At 43.9% G+C, this 19,389-nt stretch overlaps 2 protein-coding genes across 2 annotated transcripts in view; one reads left to right on the top strand and one right to left on the bottom strand.

Annotated features, from left to right (window-relative positions):
• ptpn11b (protein tyrosine phosphatase non-receptor type 11b) overlaps positions 1–6,927 on the top strand; it is a 33,586-nt gene extending 26,659 nt beyond the window's left edge. The window contains exons 7-15 of the mRNA XM_070910146.1: positions 828–924; positions 1,149–1,228; positions 1,536–1,676; positions 2,508–2,639; positions 3,933–4,087; positions 6,083–6,150; positions 6,257–6,408; positions 6,594–6,694; positions 6,812–6,927. Of these exons, the coding sequence (XP_070766247.1) occupies positions 828–924; positions 1,149–1,228; positions 1,536–1,676; positions 2,508–2,639; positions 3,933–4,087; positions 6,083–6,150; positions 6,257–6,408; positions 6,594–6,694; positions 6,812–6,896 (1,011 nt within the window). The 3' untranslated portion in view covers positions 6,897–6,927. The remainder of the gene's footprint in view (positions 1–827; positions 925–1,148; positions 1,229–1,535; positions 1,677–2,507; positions 2,640–3,932; positions 4,088–6,082; positions 6,151–6,256; positions 6,409–6,593; positions 6,695–6,811) is intronic.
• Positions 6,928–13,838: 6,911 nt separating this feature from the next.
• Positions 13,839–18,991, bottom strand: LOC139289529 (RING finger protein 223). The gene is made up of 2 exons (XM_070911145.1): positions 18,874–18,991; positions 13,839–14,685 (listed from the first exon to the last, which is right to left on the bottom strand). Exon 2 carries the CDS (start codon positions 14,589–14,591, stop codon positions 13,839–13,841), a length of 753 nt encoding a protein of 250 aa, XP_070767246.1. The 5' UTR covers positions 14,592–14,685; positions 18,874–18,991.
• Between the last annotated feature and the right edge of the window lie 398 nt (positions 18,992–19,389).

Raw genomic sequence — 19,389 nt, 5'->3', positions numbered from 1 at the left:
ATTATGATACCATTTTTTTTTTTTTTTTTTTTTTTTTACACAGTTGTTTGTTTACAAGATCATGACATGTTACTGATCAATGGTTGTCGGATTGCCTGCTCCGAAGCTACAATCTCTATTGAGATGATAATCATTTTTTTTTTCAATTCATTTAAATGACCTACTGCATTTTCTGTGTTGAAGCATCGTCTCGTAGATGAGCTACACAACGTGAGTTATTTGGAAATCAATTCAGGAAAACAGTGCGAAGATATGATTGAGTCTATCCGGCTGTTGTTTGTTATTGCCAAGTAAAGAACTGTAGATACACGCTGTAATTGCGTGACATATTCTACCAGATAAGAGCAGATGTGCATCCAAAATGAAAGTACGTACAAAGTATGAAAGAAGAGCTGCTCATAATAGAAGGATACTCCATGCTGAAAGGCTTCCTCTCAAGTCTACAGCCTGAACACTGACACGTGCAGTTTTCCCTTCACTCTAGAGTGACAGGCCCTTACACTGTTCAAACACAGAGCATTAAAGGTGCCCGGCGGAGTTTTCTTCTAAACAAACAAAGGTTCTGTTTACAATCAGTGTTAAACACATTGTGTGTATCCTAGAGGTCTAAGAACAGCTCCACAGCGCCAGTAGAGGTCTAAAACTCCGCAGGAAACCTTTAAGTATCTAAACATTTCAGTCTGAGTTTGGCTGATATGAACGAACAACATAAGATTAGTAGCCGCACTATAGTGAATATTCCTTTGTTTGGTACTTCGTGGAACTCTTTCTTTCTTTCCTCTCATTGTCTTGCCATTCTCCTTTTTTCTTTTGTCGTCAACTAACAGGTACTTCAGCAACAGGAGTGCAAACTGCTGTATCCCCGGAAAGAAGGCCAGAAGCCAGAAAACAAGAGTAAAAACAGATACAAGAATATCCTCCCCTGTGAGTCACGCAGCAACCTGCCATTTCCTGTCCCTCTGACTTCCTGTGGAAAGAATGACACAAATACACAACAGACAGCGTAGAGGCCTCAGCGGCGTGTGAAGATGTTGCCTTAATAGCTTGCATCGTATCAATTGACTCAATAGGTTACAAAGCGGGACGTCGGGGGAAACTGTAGCCATTTTGTTGCACGCATTAATGAGAGTTTGACTTTGTGTTTACAGTTGACACAACCCGGGTTGAAATCAGGGAAACCGATCCAGACGTTCCTGGTTCGGACTACATCAATGCCAACTACATCAGAGTGAGTCTGCCCAGCGTTACACGAGGCCTCTTGTCCGCTGATTATACGCAACATTCAGCAAACACTCATCATTTCTCATCACAGATCATTTCGTTTTTAAGCAAACTCCCTCTTTTATAAGCATTTTAAAACTAATTTGAATTGGTGAATATTTTCTTCAAGAAGGGAAACTATCAGTATATTTCTGTACATTTAACTTCATCATCAGGTTGTTCACATTATTAAGGGTTAGGGTTAGTGAATATGAATCTATTGCCACTTCGTTCCGTGTATAACTGTCCGCGTTGTACAGAGTATGCATGAAGAGGGGCGCCACGTGGAGGAAGGCAAAGTCTTCATCGCCACCCAAGGGTGCCTACAGAATACGGTGATTGACTTCTGGAAGATGGTGTATCAGGAGAACACACACGTCATCGTCATGACCACGAAGGAGGTGGAGCGAGGACGGGTGAGCGACTGGCACCAAACTGTGCCTCCGTATACCTTAATGTCGAACTAGAGAGGTGAATTAATTAAATGGAAATGTTTCTATACGTGATCTTTCCAAAGCAGTAGCTTATTTTTCTCTCCCCGGCTCTTTTTGCTGCCTTTTACTCCTAAACGGTCTCTCTGTTATCTCAAGATTGCACCCCTTTCAGCTGATTGCTGTTGATTGCTTGTAATGATGGAGATCTGTGAGCTCTGTGATGGGAGACTTAACATTTTGTGATAAGAGGCATGAGCGAAATACCCCACTTCTAAATTATCCTCTGCACCAGTCGAGTGTAATTCATCGGGAAGGTGCCTCAACAACCAGATTGGTCACAAAGTGCCCTACAGAGCAACAGAACATAACGGGACAAATAAGAACAAGAGGTGGACGGCTTTAGTGTCTCATGATGAGCTAAATGCTGTTTCAGGCACTTTCCAAGACGAAACCAGAGGACGCACAAAGTCGTTCATATGTCAAAAAAATAGTTTCCATTGAATGTCCTTTTGTTGACCTTTGCAAATCTGCATTCGCAGTCTCTCTATAACTGCACGTCAGCCATGTTTTTCCTGCATTTTCAGTCGAAAGAAGATAGAAAGAGGGGAGGATATGTGTAGTAGGGATGATGGTTTGTGTGTAAGGTGTGGGGGTGGGGAGGGAGATGGCTGACAAGGATAGTATGACCGTTAAGCTGATTGGAAAGCTGCTTGAGATGAGCTGGTTCTTTCAATTGTCTAATACCCACCACCCTCCCTCTGCTCTCTCTGTCTCTCTCTCTCTCTCTCTCTCTCTGCTTTTCCTCTCATTTAGAACAAATGTGTCCGTTACTGGCCCGACCTCCACGGCACTCGGGAGTTTGGGAAGGTGCTGGTCAGGAACGTGGACGAGCGGCCAGCACAAGACTACATCCTGAGGAAGCTGGAGGTGACCCGTCTGGACCGGGTAGGGAAAGCTGTGTACTCAATCAGAGCTGACCCACTGACCTGGGGTTAGGTTATCTAACCCCTCACACACACACACACACACACACACACAGAATCCTCGTGCTCACAGGGGGATCGGCTGCATGGATCTCAAGAACGCAAGCGGCAGATAAAGAAAAAGTAGAAAGCAAAAGTGCACGAAGCCTTTTAAGGTTTATAGTTGTCTTGCAATGAAGCCTAAAATAAAAAAAGAACTTGAGGACTCTGAGTTGAGTTATGTGAATACCAAACTAAAGGTAGAAACAAGAGGCCACTCCTTTTTTTTTTTTTGCTGTTGCACGGTCAACACTGTCCATTTAATGCTCTGTAGAAATTGTTGCTTTGATCACATTAGAGAATCTGTTTGAACTTTTTTCAAAAGGGAGTAATTTAAGATGGTATGTAACGTTTGGAAATCCAGTCTTAGTGTAGGTTGAAGCATGTAGATGTGTAAAGACCAACTTAGCAATATTGCCTCCGAAGAGGGCCCCCAAGTGATGCTTCTGTCCAACCTTAATGTTCGTGTTTAGGTGAATCACAGCAAGATTGGAAGAAAATCAACCATCACTGGCTTGTTAATATGTCCCACTCTCACAGTCAATCAATGTTAATCTCTATCTGTAAAAGCAGGAGACTAAAGCAGACAGAGTAGTCCATCCATGATTCTGCACACTCAGGTCCACACAATGTAAAAATGGGTTTTACACTCTACACAGGAAGGTTCCTGGTTGCTGTAATCCTTTTCTGATACTGGTCCAAAGCATTTAGTTCCCCGGCAGGAGTTCACTGTAAGAAATTAGGGACATAATCCGCAAGCTTCGTTTTGCACAAAAGCGTATTCCAGCATTTAGGGCTACTCATTAGTACTGGTGTACTTTCAATTTTACTGCAATTCCAGTTTCAGCAACAAAGCCTACATGTGACTACCAGAGAGTACCCATCCATCACAGTGCAGCCAACACAAAGAAGGGATTTTGTGCTGGGCACATGGGAATTGGCTAAATCAAACTGCTGAAACATCATATTAGCTCTGGCTGAACTTTGGAAACCATGCGTGGAATGAGGATTGTGAATTGTGTCCCCTATTTCTTACAGTGGGCTCATTCCTTTCAGTGAACACTTTAGAGCCAGCATGGAGAGGAAGGAGGAGGAAGACGCAGCCGAATATATGCTGCACGCCCAAAGTTAACATGATCAAATCTATGAATAATACTGTAAGTGAAAGCAAATAAATATGTGACAACTTCAGCTCATCATCTTTTATTTCTTGTAGAAGGAGCCTCTGAGGTACATCTGGCACTACCAGTACCTCAGCTGGCCGGACCACGGGGTGCCCAATGAGCCTGGCGGTGTCCTCTGGTTCCTAGAGGAAGTCAACCGCACCCAGAGTACCATTCCAGACACTGGACCCATTGTCGTCCACTGCAGGTACAACCAGGAGGGAAGAACCCTGTTTTACTATATGAGTTTGGATGAAAGAGACTGTGGTTATGGAAATAAATAAGGTGATCTTTATATATATATATATATATATATATATATATATACTCACACACACACATATAAATCACTAAATAACAATAAGGCATGAAATTAGAGAAAATTTAAAAGGAAATAAATAAATAAATGGAATACATCAATAATTCGATCAATAAATAAACATTAAAAAAAAACAAAGAAGTTGACTGAAAAGGTGTAGGCTGAAGCTATAGCTTAATAAGGCTTAGGGTTATTAAGCATAACTTATTCTAATAGGCAACCCTACTATATTTAAGTCAGCAGATATCGACAACAACAATTACTGAAATCCCATCATGTGCACACACGTGCACACACAATGGCTGTCGGCCTCCCCACCTGAACCAAAAACCTGAAGGCAGTGCTACTGCGACACTGCACACATCCGAAACATCTGGCGAGCAGAGTGTAAATACAGGGGGGGAACATACAATAATCCAGTTTCACTCATCGAGCCCGAACACACACACATATTGTACGTACTGTGTTTTGGTGAAAGTTCATCGACAAACGCACATTCAAGAGACATGCTCGCACCGTGACACATCACATTATTCGTTTGTCTGGCTTGAGTTTTCCTGGGGGTTTTCCCGTATGGTTAAACCCATCTGTGGGTTACTACTTGCGTTTTCCTTTTTTGTTCTTTTTCTCCATCACACCTGAAACTTTGCTCACTAAATAAAAATGTATGAAATTGGCCACTTGGGTGCGCTATAATTAAGGTTCAAAATGTTACTTCCCTGTTTGCAATAAGTCCTCCCCAAACTAGCACCATTGTACATTGTCAGTTTAAAGCAAACAGCTTATGAAAGCTGTGAGCAAATGAATTTCTGCCCAATGTGTCGTCACATTAATGGCCCTCTGTCCCTTTCAAACATCATGCTTATCAACTGTACAAACACGCAGGCTCTCAGTTGCACTTCAACCTACATGTTGCCACTTGCAGCTGTGTTTACCATCAGTAACTGTATTTATATTGATCTGCTTTACTTACGAGGGATGTCAACATGACCACTAACCAAACAACGGACACCATGTGAAATAGCACAATGTGGTCTAGTTCTGCCAAAATAAAATGTGGGGTTTGATAAATAATGTTAATGCATGCCTGAGTACTGTGACTACTTCAGATTTCTTTCTGCTGGATTGACACATGTCTAAATATTTTTTGTTGTCATCAGGAGTGCACTGATTCACCATTCTCTCTCTTCTTCTACTGATTTTTTTTTTTTTTTTTTTTTTTAAAGTGCTGATAGCAAATTAATGTCATAGTAGATTCTTTTTGATGTGCCACGTATGTCGCCATACCAAGCCACCCCAACATGCACTGCAAACCTGGTGACAGACTGACAGAACACACCTGCATCATTTACTTCCCTCATCAGTCGGCTGCTGATGAATTAATGTTGTTATTGCTGAGAAAAGCACACCGAGTTGAGCTGAGTCGTCTTGGAGATCTAACAGCATTTTATATGTGACACAACAACACAAATTCCAAGCAACTTTATTGCTGTTGGCACGTGAGAAACTATAATTCATAACCTTAGACTTTCATGTATGGGTTGAGAAAACTCTTCAGCCCTTGATGTTTATTCATTTATTTTTATTCACCAGATACATACATGCATATATGAACATATTCACATATACAAAGGCAACAGATGATGGTGATGTACAAAACATAAAAGGACACATGTGAGAGAAGAAAAAAATATATAAATTAATAAAATAAAACAAATGAAACCCCCCTACAAAATTATGTTTATTTAACACCTTTCATAACTGACTTAATGAAATCAAATATGCTCTTAAAGATAAATAAACGTTATTTTTTTCTTCTTGACATAATGTCTTCAAGCGAAGCAGCAACACATGGTTTGACTTTTCACTCTGCTGTCCCCACAGTGCAGGCATCGGCAGGACAGGCACCATTATCGTCATTGACATCCTTATTGACATCATTAACCGCCAAGGTGAGAGACTCCGGTATGAAACGGACACTGGGCTTTTTAATATCACAAACCTTTGTCCGGCATCTCTGCTAATTTCTGCACATGCGTGCACACGTGCGTGTTCCAGGTCTAGATTGTGACATCGACATCCCGAAGACCATCCAGAGGGTGCGGCAGCAGAGGTCGGGCATGGTGCAGACAGAAGCTCAGTATAAGTTCATCTACATGGCTGTGCAGCAGTACATAGACACGGCTCAGAAGAGGCTGGAGGAGGAGCAGGTACTTCCGCCGCACAAGAAGTCAAAATTACGTTGGCTTCCAAAAGAACTGAAAATACACACATAACACTTTTTTTGACGCAGTAGTTAAAATTCAGGTCTTAGCCACGGGACAGTTTTAAGAGCTTTGTAGAGGATCCCGTCCTCTAAGCTGAATCCGCCTCTTGTCATGTTGCCACTTTGCAGAGGAATAAGATGAAGGAGAGGGAATATTCCAATATCAAATATCCCCAGATGACCAACTCGAGGTCTAAACCCAACATGGCGTCCTCGCGGTCTTCTTCTGTGTAAGTATACCTTGATGGTAAAGTGGCAGTTGACGTGATCATCGAACGATCTGTGATCACACAGCAGGGAATATGTTAACGCTGTATTGTGAACATTTTCTTCGTGCGCTGTTGTAGGATGACGAATGATTCGTCGAGCGTGTACGAGAACATAAACTTTAAAAGCCCTCAGACGTCTTTTAGCAGTAACACCAGGAGGTAAAACCGTCGCTGTAAACCTCCACATCTCTCCGCCTGCCTCTCTGTAAGTACTTCACGAGTTTTATTACACATGTTCACTTTGTGCTGCGGCAAAATAACTCAGCCACTTTTCTTTAAAACCAACACTTGTTTCGATATTTTTTCTCCTGCAAGCAAATGAACCAATCTGCATGAGCACCATCCCACCACATGTTGGTGTTGCATGTTGGACGTAGCTTTTGCTGGTGTCTCATGAACATGAGCGATGATGCACATGACGGGATGCATAGTCCTGCCGAGGGTGTCACACTATTCTACTGATCAACAGGTGGCAGTAACATGCCGAGACATGCTGCAATGTGCCAGTGAAGGCAGGGAAGGAGAGGACTGCACGCTAGTAAACATGGATGTAAACAATGCAGGATTTAGAATAGTTCAAATGTTTTATGAGGGAAGGACGTGCACTCCACGCCACAGGGCTCCTAAGTCTTAAAGTAATTAAAACTTGACTGATTTTTCCGCTAAAATCAGAACTCAAGGTGCTGTTGAAACATTTCCACTGACACAAGACGAGAGTCCAGTATCTTCCAGTGAGTCAGATTCATTTCGTAAGGGTAATGTTCCCTTTTTCATGGCTGAAATTATCGGAGCGGCTGAGCCCCCCCCTTAGAAGAAAACCTTAGCTCCCCTTTAAAGCAACAAAAGATTCAATTTAGGTTCAAATTATAATCAACCTCAATTCTCTCAGGCTCATTCTTCTCTCTCTCGTAGTGATTAATAAAAGCAGACAGGGAGCCCAGCAGTGTTAAAGTGAGTGAGTAATAGCTTTGGTTTGGGGGGTCGTCAGCACAAGACATACACCCAACAGTGTTTTATCACCAGTGAATGGATATAAAGTACAGATTAAGTGAATTTAGCATATTTTGTTGAAAAAATAATGCATCCAGACATTTTTGCTAGTAGCACTTACGAATAAAGATCAGATCAGAGTTCCTCTGTATGTCTTCCATGGTTAAAACTTTCAAGTAAAACCTCTTTTTTATTTGTTTATTCATGTCTTAGTGTATAATTCTTAGTGGTTGGGGTAGACCTTTTGTTCCAAGGAGTTGTTTCCATAAAGGGCCATAAAAGATGTTTATATACAGTACACAGTGTCACTTTGTATGGAATGGTTTTTAACTACAAATGTTGTACAGCCTAATAGAAAAGTAAAAAAAAAAGACACTTTTTTACTGCTTCAACAGAGCATTCTTCTGGCTGTTAGCTCTCTCCGAGATCTCTGTTGTAGAGCCTGACGGGTAAATCAATATGAGCTTAAAGCAGACAAATCAGTATCGGCTTATTGGCCAATCAGTAACAAGACATTGCAGCCCAGAGAGGACAAAGATATTTTCAATTCCGTTGAACAATTCCACGTTTCTATTTTCAATTCCATCTTTACAGTTTAAGCTTTCACTCCGAGCATTTCCATTTAAGCTTTTGCATTTTAAATGTCATTTTTCCCATTGTCGCTTTACATTTTCAAATAACCATTTTACCTTTTCAATTAGCTTTTTCTTTTTAAGGTTAATTGTGGCCTGATTAGTCCTAGTAGTGTAGTAAAATAAGAAACTTAAATACCCTCCGTACCATCTCCCCCTGTCTGGCTGTGTAGATAAGCTGGCAGGTGTAGTGTATGCTGAGTAAATGCTGCTGTTAGCTCCATATCATGAACTACATCAGATCCTTGTGGTCATGATTCAAAGTGACGGCAGCCATTAACACCACTTGTCTGATCTGTCTGTGTTTGCTACAGTTCCAGCTGGAAGTGTCGCTTCACCAGCGCCTGAAAATCCCTTTGGGGGAGGAGGGAGTGTGTTGCTCTGACTACAACCCCCTCTCACATCAAGGTGAAGGTGGCAAGCTGACCCCTCTCCTGCTGCCGTCCTGCTGGACCTCTCTGTCTGGAGTCAAACCTCACCCTCCACAGAGAGGAGGACTCTACAGCATAGCGCTCTCGCTCAGGGCCCCTGCCCCCCCCCCCTCTTTATCCCCCCCACCGCTCCAGCCTCCTCTCCCTCTCTTAACAGCGCCAAGTGCCTTGTCACAGGATGTGTCTGTAATCTTGCCTCCCCAAACTGTCAACATTAAATACTGTTACATCTCTACTGTCACGTCTTTCCAAACCCTGGAAACCCACTTGGTGTGAGAAACAACCTCCTTTTTCCTCGGGCTGAGGGGTGTTGAACATGGAGTCCGCCTCGGCCTGAACTGAACAGAAACTGTACGGGACCCAAGAAGAGGTCAAAGTTAAGCTGTTTGCCTGAAATCACTCTATCCCCTCTCCCTCTGCCTCTGCCTCTGCCTCTGCCGGCTGTCATTTCAACCCAAACCTAAGACTGCGTTTGCGGCGTTCTGTCTCTCCAGCTGTGGCGGTTATCAACGTGGCCGCTGAGCGATAGCAAGGGCAGTTGCGTGACTTTCTACAGGAACCTGGGGGTAATTTCGGGTGTAAAAGCGAAAATCTTTTAATTTAATTGAAATGTTTATTTTTATTTTGAAGAGTTGTACAGTATGTAACCTCCTGTGCTGTTGCAAATGCAAATCGGCCGTTCTGTTGTTGTACTTTAACAGAATCGTAGGTCATTTTTACTTACTGCTTGCTTATGGTTACTGGGACATACACATCGGTCCTGTCTGTCATCTGAACACGGCCTCCAGCTGATCCCACTTTGAGTACATTCATGAAAATATTGGGTTCTTCTTCTTTCTTTCTTTTTTTGTCTGTCCTTTTAATGAGCTTGTTTTCATTGTTTCTTGGTGTTTTTGTTGATACTGTTCTTATCATGGTTGTGTAACATATGGAATGAGATGTTTGAATATATATGCAGCATATACAGTATATATTTATAAAGGAGCGTTGTGGTGGAACGTGTTGAAGCACAATTGTCTGCGCCGCACCCCCAGCACTGTCTTTGATTCACCAGTGGACTGTAATAGTAGATAAAAGTCCGCATTTGACAGGAAGCGAGTGGAGAGGATTCCTGAATAGATGGTTGGACTCGAGCTTGGCTGACCGCTCGGCTTTGTTTGACTGGCTGTACTCGTTAATCAGCAGGTCTGATGCGGTTCAACATCTGTCGTCGCAAGGAGACAAGGGAAAGGGGGCGATTACAGTGGGCCAGATGGCCATCTGCCCGAGATTGAAGAATAGATTTGTCTCCAAAAAGTAATTTAGAAGATGGCCATAATCCAGGCTTGATGATAGCGGGGCGAGTAAGCCGACGTCATTGATGTGATAAGGAAGACGGTGGTGCTGCGGAGCTCTGAGCCCTCTGCACTGTCTGGCAGATTGTTTCGCTATTTTTAGCCTCCAGGATCAGCACCAAAATATCCTACTCAAATACAAGCGCAGATACGCTGGTGAAATCTGACCTAGCTCGTTTAGAGAATGTAATGTAACTTGACGGTCCTGAAGACTTTGTCTCACGACAGGAAGATGTCATGATAATGTGCGTTCAGTCTACCTTTTCCTGAAGGCATCAAAATAAACCATGGATGAGAGACCATTCCTCCTTCTCCACCAACAGAAATGTTCAACTAACCAGGTCAAGGACACTCACAGGCTGGACTCACCTTGTTTTCTTCAGGCAAAAGTCAGTTTCTGCAGCTGCAGCTTGATTTAAAATATAGCCACGTGTAATCAAAATGTACGAGAGTAAGAGCGCTCCTTTCCTTTGGGGTGGGGGTGGCTGACACTGGGTATAGCTAATAGATGGATGGATGGATGCTAATAGTACCCAGTCATTGCACTGAAATAAACTGTAATTGGATACTGTTGACTTTGTGGGGGGATATTAAAACAGTGTGAATAAACAGTGTAACCTGCAGCAACCATGGCATCCTGTCTGACAGCAGAGTTCTGTCTTTTAAAGAGCACAGAGTCTTTTTTTATGAAGGTTAAGGCATTTTCCAGGTTTAAAATTGTGTTTTATGAAATGAGTGGAGATGGACGCCCTGCGTCAGTGAAGGCCTGCGTCTGTTGTGAAATATGCTGCGCCACCACTCGGAAGTGCTTCAGCTGAATTCAAACAGTGAAGGTGTTTGAATCCCTCCGGCTTTTCCTTATGTTCTTTTCCCACCTGAGCCGTGATCTCTGTCCGACGAATGAGAAATGGCGTTTGGTGGTTTCGTGCGCTGTGGATAATTTAGATTTTTTTTTATTGTATTTCACTTTGCCTCTATGGGTCAACTTTTCTATGATGTGGTGAAACATCAATACTTGAAAGTGTGAAACTGCTGAATCTTTGCCTGTGTGTGGATGTCCGTTGGCTGTGGAAGTATTTTTGGTAGTGCACTAGATTTCTGACATCAGTGTTGTTTTCTTGGGGTTGTTTTTTTGTTTGGGCGGGGGGGCGGGGGGGGGGGGGTTGTTGTTTCATTTTGCTGATATGTTTAAAATTGTATTTCTAATTGATTGTTTTATCCACTCTTGCATTTTGTATTGTGTCTGAATTATTATTATTATTATTAATAATATTGGTGTAATTTCACCATCGATGAGTCAGTTCTGGCTCTGAGTTGAACCAGTGTACATGGAGGTATGCATAACACGGTATTTTCTTTCTGCTTGTCCTCTTACATTTACTTGAACACAATGTCTTTTTGTTCCGATTCCTTGTCCCTCTGTTGGTCACAGTATGCCTGAAGTGCGTAGTGGTGTGCTGAGTGCCCCCCCCCCCCCCCCCCGTGTTGTTCAGTGGGGGCTCTTCCCCTTCCCTTTCCTCCTCTTGCACTGGCTCTGGCACCCAGGCGCCTTTTTGCTGTATAGTCTACAACTCTTTATGCAATGCCAGAAATGGCATCAAAATGGTTTATTATCATATAGTTTAATAAAAATCTATGATGGCACGATGTCAAGTTACACATGAATTTTGCTTCTTCTTTTTTTTTTTTTTCCCCTGTTGCTTTTGCTTGTGGCTCTGGAGCGGGGTTTTTTTTTTTTTAACTGAGGGAAGGAGATGCCATTTTTGGAAAAGTTTCCTAGAAACTGTGCCCCAAAGTGAAAGAAAGGAAGAAGTGTAACAAGCCAACGTTCTGTATTTTGGAGTGCCTCCTGGTGCAGTCCCTGTAGTGGAGCAGCAGCAGAGAACACATGACAGTGTGTCGGACCCTGCTGTGGCTCTCCATCTTACCCAAGTGCTCTACTGCGTAAACTCCACGATGGCTGAGAGTATTGCTCGATGAACATGAGTTATCTAATATTAATGAAAAGCGAGGAAGGAAACGCGTTCCAGGAAAACACCAATTTCACCAGTAGTGGCCAGTTATTTCGTGGTTGAAGCGGCCTGTAGAAACTGTGCCTTGAGTGCTGCTTTAACCGTTATATTCAGCATTTTAACGCATGAGCTTCATGGCTGTTTATTCTGCTGCTATTGGAGAGAAGGAAAAAACTGAACACACTTCATAATAGGGTTCTTTTTTGAAGGTGTGTAGTTTAAATACCCTGACGCCAACCAACAAGTTATTATTGTCTTCTTTGTTTTGCCTTTATTCATTTAGGGGGGAAGTCATGACTGAGCCAATGTTTTTCCTGCATTTATTGGTGTTTACTGGCAGTGTAAATGGTGCTTGAGGAAGCAGCGCTTTTATTATGGCCGCTCCTAAATGAATGTTAGAATATAAGGTAACCGTCTTATCAACCATGTGTCACCAAGTGAGCTACTCGGAAAACCCCACAGCCCAACTTTTCCTTAATCTGACTCGCCTCATCCCGGAATAAATAACGGCCACTTCCTGTATACTTTTACAGTCTTGTGTTTAAGGGTCAGGTGGGGAGGACATGACAAACGGCGGTCAGGGAATGGCTCGGCTGTTTTGCAACTCGACCCTGAAACGAATACGTCTTTTTTTTTTTTCTTTTTCTTTTTGCTTTCAAGCGTGACAGGAATTGTGTGTTATTTGAGGGGAATTTACTACAACTGCTGCTCAGACAGATTAAACCACCGACTGATGCTGCAGTAAATTCTTTTAAGATGTAGAGAAAATGCATCAACATGATGAACCACAATCAAATGATATCAATCTTAATAATGAGGCTGTCTGAGCTAATACCTCATTATTTTTTTTTTTATTGTAGTTCTGTAAACAAGGACATATCAAAACACACAAATCAAACGTTCAATATGTAAAGTTTGACTTCTTAATTGGCACGTTGGGATTACATTCATTTTCTTTTGTTTCTTTCCCTAACTGGATATTTGCGAAGTCCACGTTTTAATGAATAAACGTCATCATTTTAAACGTCGCTGCTTGGCTTTGCTGAATGCGGAGCAGGCACTAACAACAAATAAGCTCACTCATGTTCGCTGTTATCTGATACTCTGTCGAAGTCCAGTTGGACTCAAAAACGCCAATCTAATTTCAAACTACAGGTGTTGATAAAAGTGCAAAGAAATTGGCTCCTGTGAATGTTTTTGTGTCACATGATTTGAGTGGAAAGTGCCCGTCACCATCTCCCTCCACTGTTGGATGTCATTCGTAATGTGCTGCTGCTGATGTATGCTGACGTAACTGTGAGAGGGATGCGTTCCAGCTTCGTAGAGTTAAAGCCGCTATGTGTATAGTTTTTATGAGATTATAATTTTAAAAAATTCAAATTAGTATGCTGGCATGTGACAACAATGACACATAATTCCAGTGGAAATTGGTGCAGTCCCTTCGTCTCTGTTCCCTCTGGCACGGTCTGCCACAGTGTCTTTCTTTGAAACCGCCACTAGGAGGCAGTCATCTCAAAAGCCTGCACATTGTGGCTCCTGTGGTTCTGTTGTAGGTTAAAAATCTGACATGTGAACAGTTGTGTGTAGCAATAACAATGTGCACTTACCAAAAGTGCAATTATGTACAAAAATGTACAATGTAAAACATTTGTGTGTCATTTACAATATTATGTACAGTTAGAGTGAAGTCCAGTGGGTCTACACGTTTACTCTGTCAGACCAGGTGGCCTGGTGAGCAGGCTGAAAGCAGCGGTAGTAGTAGTGGTGGTGGTGGTGGTGGGTTGGGGGTGGATGGGTTCTCGCATACAGCGCATGTTCCCAGTGCTGAATACACACTGCAGTGGCCACAACACGACGACAACGAGCAGGACCATGAGCACAATGAAGAGCACCATCCTCTTCCAGTCTGCCAGCCGGTCCAGCAGGGCAAAAGTCCGGGACTGCGTCTGGACCGGGGCGTTCGCCGTCTTGCTGGCCCCAATGTCAATGCAGATGCAGAAGGCCGTGGGACTGTCGGGGGCGCCCAAGCCGTCGCCGTCCCTGGAGCTTTTGTAGCACAGCTTCTCCCCCTCCAGCCACACCGGCTCCTCCTGCTGCTGGTGGCTAGGCAGCTTGCAGAGCACCTCGCGGCTGGTGGTCAGGGCCGGGGGTCCCTCCTCGGGCAGCGTGGTGGGGTGACGGCAGAAGGGGCAAGACAGGCGAGTGCTGCTGCTGCTGCTGCTGCCGCCGCCGCCGTTGCCGTCCTGGTCAACCAGCGAGACTGCCATGAGGCGGGAGAGGCACTCCAGGCAGAAGGTGTGGGTGCACTCCAGCTGCTTGGGTGTTTTGAAGACATTGTCGTAGGTATTGTAGCAGATGGAGCACTCCGGCTGGCTTATGACTGACACCTTCTTTTGCAGCTCTCCAGCAGTGTCCTGGGGGCCGACCTGCATGTGCCAAATCTGCGGAGGCTGTTCCATCTTCAGAAATCTAAGCCTGCCCTCTCCTTTGCCTCCTTTGGACTCTCCAGCCTTTTCCTTCCTCCTCTCGGCCTGTGCTTCGCTTCTGGATTATCTTAAAAGAGAGTGAATGAAAAGTAGAGATTAGTTTTCATATTTCACTTGGTATCTTGCTGCTGGTGCCATGAGAACTATGCGAGCGGCGAGTGCAAACCATTTTTTTCTGTCATGTACAGCCGTAATCCCAACAGGACTCAGGATCGGCGCACGTTTTATACCGCCCTGTTGAATGTTGAACTTTGAACTATGTTTTACCCACACGCAGAGCACACATAATATCACAAAGCTGACAGGATTTTTGGGCCGTCAATGACGGGTATGATGCAAAATGGGTCAAATGTTGTTGAGTAATATTGTGGATTTACTCCGGCCACAGCAACAAGCTCAAACAAATGAGTCAGTTAAGTTTACAAGCCAGCGCAAGAATGGAAAGTACGATGTCAACCCCCCCCCCCCGTATGCGGTGCGGGGAAGACTGATACAGAGTTGTGTCTGTGGGTACAGAGTGAGTGTTATTGTTTAGATGGACACAGTGTTCTCAAGGGAAGGCAATAAACAATTTCACAATCCTGACTTCATTTTAATCAGCCATATTTGAGACCCTTAATTCCACCATAAACGATAGTGTGGCGCTGTACTGTAATGCTTGATCATTTTGCGGTGTGTCCTTTCACCAATGCTAAATGGATGAGCTGATTTTCCCGTCGAGCCTAGCAATAACGAGCGGGTCATTGTAAGTGGGGAAACATGGTGGCAACCAGAATGCAAACTTTATGGTATTATTCGTTTTTTAACGTCAGCGCGTTCTTTTTGAAAACGCACGCAATGACCGAAAATATGTATAAGTCTAATCATCATAATCACATTCATGTAGCTGCTCACCGTGCTAGCAGTCTGTGAAAGGGCTACATACTGTACAAGGGCTGAAAAGAGGCTAAATAGCAGGGACTTTCTCAATATGCTAACAGCTAACAAATTGACCCCTGAGACTAGTTAAACTGACACAGCACAGACGGTGGAAACCAATGCAGTGTAACGTGTTCATATAATCCAAACGGAAAGTACCAGAATATCCTAAATATCAGTGTTACTGCATGCGCGTATTTACAATTTCATCGGGCAGTTTGCATGTAACGGTAGCCAGCATGGCGTTCAAACGCACACCAGCTGGCACAGGGAGTCCTTGGGCCCCAGCTGATGAAAGACTGGTTTGGGTGAGTTACAGTATGTGGCCCTATTCTGGATCGGGGAGAAACACAGGCCGCTTTGTTAATGTGACTTTTTGAGCATGTGTGTGTGTGTTTTTAAATCTGTGGATCAGACAGGGTCACTGTAGGTCGCCTGGACCAGGTTTTGAACAGTGAAGTCTGCAGGACTCTGGGCTTTGAGGACCACACTGCTGCTCTCTTCTGAGCCTGGCCTCCTTGTTTCATTTATTTTAGGATGATGATGATATTACATGGTGATAATCCGCCTGCTGGTGTTGTGGATTAGGTGTTAAAGGTCCCTCATGTGAAGGAGACCGTGTGTGTGTTTGTGTGTTAGGGATGAAGGATGGTCACACAGGTGTTCTCCTCTCTGTGCCCTCCAGACTGGTCCTGCCCCAGTACTCCCATCTACACAAAGTCCCTGCTTGTTCTCCGTCTAATCGCTCCATCTGCCCTTGAAATTCTTGCCCCACCAACTCTCTCTCTTCATCTCCACTGAATTCAAACATGCTTTAGTGGGATGAGGACAGATTTTTCTGTATAACTACACCTGTCTTATCAGTTTAAAGCCCCCCCCCCCCCCCCAGTCACTAATCGCGACTCAATTTCCCTATTCCTCAAATTGAAATTCTGTTATCGGGTGTGGTCGTTTGCTGGCGCTCCTGTACAGAAGTGTATCCAGATCCAGTTTAACCCTCCATGACAGACCCTGCCTCACAGACCGCAAAGAGGAAAATACCTGCATGAGGGTGCAACTAACTGACAAATTCAAGGAAGTCCTTCAAAACATTCAAATATTTACGCAGTTGCTTCTAATTTTTTAAATCCGGCTACTTAAATGTGCAGCTTTTAACAAAATAAATAAATATCTGGAATAATAACTATAAAATGGACCGTGCTATGACAAGATTGTCTCCTCTAACAAATGCTTTTTCACTTTACTTGAGAACTGGATGATTTGTAGCCAAGCAGACAATAATGAACCACAGCCGGTGCTCGTACTGCAGGTAACATTGCCTTTGGCTCTCTACACCGCTACACACCGTTTTTTACTGTTGGCATATTCAAAGTATTGGCATAGCTTGCACTTACACAAAGTATTCATTCACACCGAATCACATGCTTCACGCCATTCACGGGTCAGAGGGATCAAGTCTTTTAAAAGGAGCAAGAGTTTTCAAAAGCCCCAGGCTGCGTTACCTGCAGTACGAGCACTGAGTAAATAGCAACCAACCGAGCACCAAACAACGGTCTCGCATTATCAAAAGCCAATGCCAGCGAGGCGAGAGCAGCTTTGGCGGTGGCCTCGGGCTGTGCTTTGTTGTAGTCCTGCTGATCCCAGTCCTCAACGGAACCACAGTCTAATATATACATCATGCCCAGTCGATCAGTAGACCAGTGATTTGGTAACACATTTAGCTTCTATCTTGGCTAAAAGTTCACAGGTTTTTAATCTGCCGGCTGGTCGGAAGGAATGCCACATTCCACCGCTCTGAATTCCTGCCGATCTTGGCGACAAATGCAAAAATCTGCTTCACGATCTGACTGCCTCCGACAGCCTTTTACACATTCCAGACGCAGGTGAGACTGCGCTGGGAAACGACTTAGGAAATGATGAATCCCCGATACCGGTGAGATATGTCCCCCGGTGTTCAGAAAATAATGAAGGAATGGATGGTCTTGATGTGAGACTTCTTTTGGTGGTGAAGAGAGGGGACGTTTTTTTTAAAGAAGAAATTATTATTTCTTTTACCAATTGGAACAAATGAAACGCACAACTGCTCCAATCAACACACTCAAACTTTAGCTTGATTCAGTCCACTGACTGTCTTTACTCGTGCTACTGCTGCACTGTAACAGTATCACAGTAACAGTAGTAACAGTAACGCAAGCATTTATCATTATCCATTAATTATGACATGTAGCCGCAGTGGCCACTGTTCAGCTAAAGTTACATAGTCTCAATTTAAGGTGGAAAAGGTCTAAACCGACCTTTTACTGCCTATTTACACAAAAGCAGGCTGCTTTAAAGTGAGATGTAAAAAAAAAAAAAACAACTGTCCAGAGTCCATGTTGAGTTAAGGCAATCCATAGAACTCTGTGGCCAAGCTGAATGGCCGCGTATTGTATAGTAGAGTCAAATATTAACTCAGACTAAGTTGCTGCTGAACCGAACATACCAACTTCAAATATGGGGGGGACGTCCCTTCATTGTCTTTTTACAGGATTCTGCTTTGAGCTTCAACGTACGGTCCCTCGTGGCCATCAGTGGCACGTGTTTTTCTTACCTGCCCCACTGACCCGGTAGAATTACAAATCACAGCTTGTCGGCCACGAGACCTAATTTGTGTGTGTTAGTTAAAATGTGTTGGTTAAATTGAAGCGTTCTTTTCGAGCTTCATGTAAAACACTGTAGTTTTTTGTTTTTTTTTCGGCCCCTTTGTGTGCTCAGCTCAACCATCATCCACAATGCTGCCCTACCTGTTCTCAGTCAGAACAAAGTAAATGAAACTCGATCTACCTGCCGTTTGAGCTTGGGGGGTGGGAGGGAAGGGGGTAGACGGCAGTTCAACTGCTGCGGTAGTCAGTTTAACTGAACGTGAGGCTGTTCTGAGGCAAAAACTGACCTGAGCGTGAACAGGTAGCACAGCGCAGGAACAAGCACACAGACCCTTCCTAACTGAATATATGGACAGCTACTCATGAAATGTGACTCCTGACTGATGCAGCTGCCCCTGGGGTTTTGTTATCCACCTCGTGACAGATGTAACCCACCTGCACCCTCGCATTTATTCGCAACAAGTTAAAGGAGGTAAAGGAAATCCCTAATTTATTGCAGATTAGCCCAGCGGTCAGGTATTTTATTGGTGTTTGGTTTTAGGAAAAGGCAGTTAAGAAGAGTCACGTCTCATTTATGGCTTGAATGAAAACAACACTTGTGGAAACCGTCTTGTATTATTACAACAGCAAGCCGCAAAACTGGTATGAAAAGCACAAAGATTCAAGGCAACGTTCAGAGCAAAGGTTCAGTTTACCTGTCAGCTGGAAAAGATGTCAGATGACCCCCCTCTTTATCTCTCTGGGACGGGCCTCAGCTCACTCCCTTTGCACTTGAAAAGGCATTTTCCTGGAGTCCAAGTCAGCCGACTTCTGAGAGTTTGAGATTTTAATTCTGCCTCTGCCCAGGCTAAAGTCCTCTCCTCTGTGCTGGTCTGAATGCCCTGCTGGAGTCACAGGTGTGTGTGTGTGTGTGTGTGTGTGTGTGTGTGTGTGTGTGTGTGTGTGTGTGTGTGTAAATGGGTGTGTGCTCAGAGGCTGTGTAATAGCTTGCTGTGTCAGTGTCAGCTCTGGGTCCTCCTTCCCCTGCGTCTGTTGGCCGGTATCACCTGCCCCGCTCTGTCAGCTCCCCCTTTTTAGCACTTTATGCAAATGGGTTCAGACAGTGTCTCGGCCTTAAGGTGGTGTCTGGAGGAGGAGGAGGAGGAGGAGGAGGAGGGGGAGGAAGACACCTCGAGTCACTTCGAGACGCATTCTTGCCCTTTCACCACCCT

The sequence above is a fragment of the Enoplosus armatus genome, chromosome 8 (genome assembly GCF_043641665.1).
Source record: "Enoplosus armatus isolate fEnoArm2 chromosome 8, fEnoArm2.hap1, whole genome shotgun sequence".
In the NCBI taxonomy this organism is placed as follows: Eukaryota; Metazoa; Chordata; class Actinopteri; order Centrarchiformes; family Enoplosidae; genus Enoplosus; species Enoplosus armatus.
This window is presented reverse-complemented; position numbering and strand designations above follow the sequence as displayed.